Genomic DNA, 3,556 nt, shown 5'->3' with positions numbered 1-3,556 from the left:
CGCACAGTTGTCCAAAGAGTGCATGTCCGAGGGGATATTCTAATGTTAAAGCGGAGAATCTGTAGTAGATTGATCCCAGTCGCTGAGAGACAAGGAGGCCTTTCAGATCCATACTGTCGATTTCTAGAGGCCTCCTCAGCTCCGTTCCGTAAAGCCACATTAACCATTGATGCCATCAAATTGGGTACTGGCTTGGCCTAAAATGCAATTCATGAAAAGAGTAATACTTGCAAATATTGATCGATAGTAATGCTGGAATGTTAAAAATACTTTCAGTTCGGCCGATTCGGGCCGTATACATATACCTGACCACGATTGGTGTTTCCGCCTATCTTGCTGCTATTCTGGACAGCTATTCGCGAGAACGGAGGCTCTCTTATAACACCAATGATAAATTTCAGGAATACGTTGTCTCCGTGGATATGCCCCGGGGCTCCGCACTAGGCCTACTATTAAGGAACATCAGGTAGAATGACGTTCTTAATTTTTCAGTTCCAGAAGAGGTGTTGAGCTACGTTGACGACATAGAGCTGGTCGTTGTCGCAAAGCATCTCAATGATGCTGAGTTGAACTTATCCGAATCAATAAATACTGTTAAGGCTTGATTGGCAGGTGCTGGGCTGGAACTCGCGGAGGAAAAGATGGGAGTGGTCCGCCTCACAAAGAAGAGAAATTTTGCTCGCGTTAAAATTTGGAAACCTATCACCACTTCCAAGCCATCAAATAATTATATTTTGACAAGATGTCAACCAGATGAGACATAGCTTTCGGGAATGCACTTTCCATGAGAAAATGTAGGAATCGCTTCTCCTATTTCGCCAGCCTTAGTTGTCAGGTTCGTCATTATGTATCCTCCCAGGTTTCGTGACAGCCAATTTTTCCAAATGGGATTGTCAGCCGTGCCCGCACCCCCAACCTGGGGTCTAGTTGTCACAGTTTTTCGATTTTTAGGACGGGAAACTCAGCTGCACATTCTCAGCCCGTAGTTTTTGCTAAGAAAAAATTTCCAACTATCATTATGGAATTAATCAGAAAATATCTTAACAGCGGCTCACGAGTTGTCAGCTGAATTATTTCATTTACTCCGAAATTGTAGGGGACTGATTCCCTCAGTCCTTCCCTTGATCTTTCAACTATTGATATGGGTGGTATTTGGATATCGAGATATATTTTCCTGTGGTATCTAATTTGCTTAAAAGTTGTTCACTAATTTGCTTCGAGCGTCATTTCTATTTCTATTTTATTTTGTTTTGCAAACAAAACCTTATTAAAATCGGTTCAATGTCTGTCTGTCTGTCCGTCTGTCCGTCTGTCCGTCTGTCCGTCTGTCCGTCTGTCCGTCTGTCCGTCTGTCCGTCTGTCCGTCTGTCCGTCTGTCCGTCTGTCCGTCTGTCCGTCTGTCTGTCTCTCTGTCTGTCTGTCTGTCACAAGCACTTTTTTTACGGCTTTGCTTCAGCATTATATAGTTTATGTCAACTTCGCATCAAGTATCTCCAAAGTCCTTTTGGCTTTCATTTAACAATACGCAAATATTGTGGTAACTTATAAAACAAGGCGCTATCCAAGCCTAATAGCATCCTCAGGATTAAAGGTTTTAGTACAATATTAAGCAATATTGGGGTCAATCCATAGCCTTGCTTTACTCCTGAATTTACATAGAATCGTCTCATCTGATTTTATAACACGTTCAAGTTGTATGTCCGAAACGCTTTCCGAGCTGATCAGATCCAAGTGAAAGGAATTGTTGTGATGTTCATTGTGATCAAATTTGCCTACAATCTCAGTACTCCTTTTCCTCTAGAAGTTGGTTTCCGACAGCTATATTGAAGTTTTCGCTCGGCCTCTGTCCTCACCCCATGAACTTCGAATAATGGAACACAATGTGCGCTAGATCCTAAGGTGTAGCAGCTCATTTGCGACAGTTGGAAAACACGTTCAATCCGAAGTTATGCAAATATTTACACAACACCCCAGTGTGCCGTAAGGAACTGTGTCAGGCGATAATTCAATTTGCCATGTATCTTTCTGAACCCATTTTTAACACTGGGATGAGAATAACATTTTTTTAGCATCTCCTAACCAGTTTCTTTCCAACCGTCTTTTCCAAATCCGCGGTTATCTCAGAAAGATTTGCCTTCTTCCTCTCGCAGAGCTAGTGTACCTCATGACGCTTTATATAGTGCCTCAGCCGATACTATCTGTCATGCCAGATCAGAGTCCTTCACCACTCAGATAGGCGAAGCGTCTAGCAACATTGATAATCCTAACTTAGCAAATTATAGCTTTAAGCAACATATCGACTAAATAAGCACTTATAAGTATACCGACGAAAATTGAAAACAAATTCATTTGTGCCAAAACTGTATTTATTTATCTTTTAATCACATCCCAGTCAGTTGGATTCTTTTAGTAAATGATTGAGGAATAAGCCAAAGGCTTCTGTTCAGCCTTATATTGTTCGCTGTAGGAATTTGGTGTTGCAATGCTGCTATATTGTGAGTATCCAGCGGCTGCGGGCAAAGCGAGTTTTGTGTAGACCAAAGGAGAAGCCAAAGGTGCAGCCAATGGTGTAGCCAAAGCCAATGGAGCAGATTGCAGTGGAGCGATGTATGGAGCTGCATATCTAGCCTGGAGGGCTGGAGCTGCAAAGTACTCAGCAGCTGAGGCTACAGCAACGGCCAAAACAGCGAAAGTAATCACCTGAAATTTAGATTAGAAATCAATTAGATGAAAAGTCACTAATTTTCATGTGAGTTATCTATTACGAATTTGAACATGTTGAAGGAGTTGATGAGTTGCACTTGAACTTGCACTTGAGCTGGTCAATGAAGACACTGTTCATGACATAGACCTTCAATCGAGTTTTTATATTCTCTCGATCAGAAATCCAAGAGGCTAGATCAAGGTTGCAGTTCGAATGCAGCATCTTCGCACGTCACACAAAACTAGTTAAAAACTGGAAACTGATCAGGTGCTGTTGACATTCTTCTGCACAGGACCTTGATACGGTAACAATATAAGCCCTATTTAATGGAGATCAATCGCGCGATGAGCAGTCGCAGGTACTGGTTTTATCAACTGAAGAGCTAATGATATACGACGGTGCACTTGGGCATTAACTGTGTGAACATATGCACTGACTGCATCGGATAAATTCGCGGTCAATAGCGGCCATGACTGATCTCGAGGTCAAAGATTTGATACTTGTTAAGATTAATTTTTTATTCCCAGCGAATGGGCAGATTGACCAAAACATACTTTTTCATACATCAATTCCTATCATTATTGAGGCTGTTAATTTCACAAATGTTGAAAAGATAGTTTTCTTTTAATTAGGTAGATAGCCTTTTGCGAATATTAAATTAGACAACGGGTGCTGATTATCTAAGAACCGCAATTATCATAAAATTAACTGAAGTTATCAATGCTTCTTTTAAAAACATCAACTTTCGTCCTACAAAAAAAAACTCAGTGAACAGTAATACGGAAAAGTTTTTCCAGAAGGAAAACGTAATTACGTATTTTCTTCCAGTACACAAAGAAGTCTAATAATTAT

General features: G+C 40.9%; 1 protein-coding gene across 1 annotated transcript; it reads right to left on the bottom strand.

Annotated features, from left to right (window-relative positions):
* Positions 1-2,348: 2,348 nt before the first annotated feature.
* LOC119649538 lies at positions 2,349-3,052 on the bottom strand. Its single transcript, XM_038051725.1, has 2 exons — positions 2,766-3,052; positions 2,349-2,700 (listed from the first exon to the last, which is right to left on the bottom strand). The coding sequence occupies exons 1-2, from the start codon at positions 2,775-2,777 to the stop codon at positions 2,407-2,409; spliced, it is 306 nt and encodes a 101-aa protein (XP_037907653.1). The 5' UTR covers positions 2,778-3,052; the 3' UTR covers positions 2,349-2,406.
* Positions 3,053-3,556: the final 504 nt, after the last annotated feature.

This window comes from Hermetia illucens, chromosome 2 (assembly GCF_905115235.1).
Source record: "Hermetia illucens chromosome 2, iHerIll2.2.curated.20191125, whole genome shotgun sequence".
Classification (NCBI taxonomy): Eukaryota; Metazoa; Arthropoda; class Insecta; order Diptera; family Stratiomyidae; genus Hermetia; species Hermetia illucens.
The sequence above is the reverse complement of the archived record's forward strand: the minus strand, read 5'-3'. Positions and strand labels throughout refer to the sequence as shown.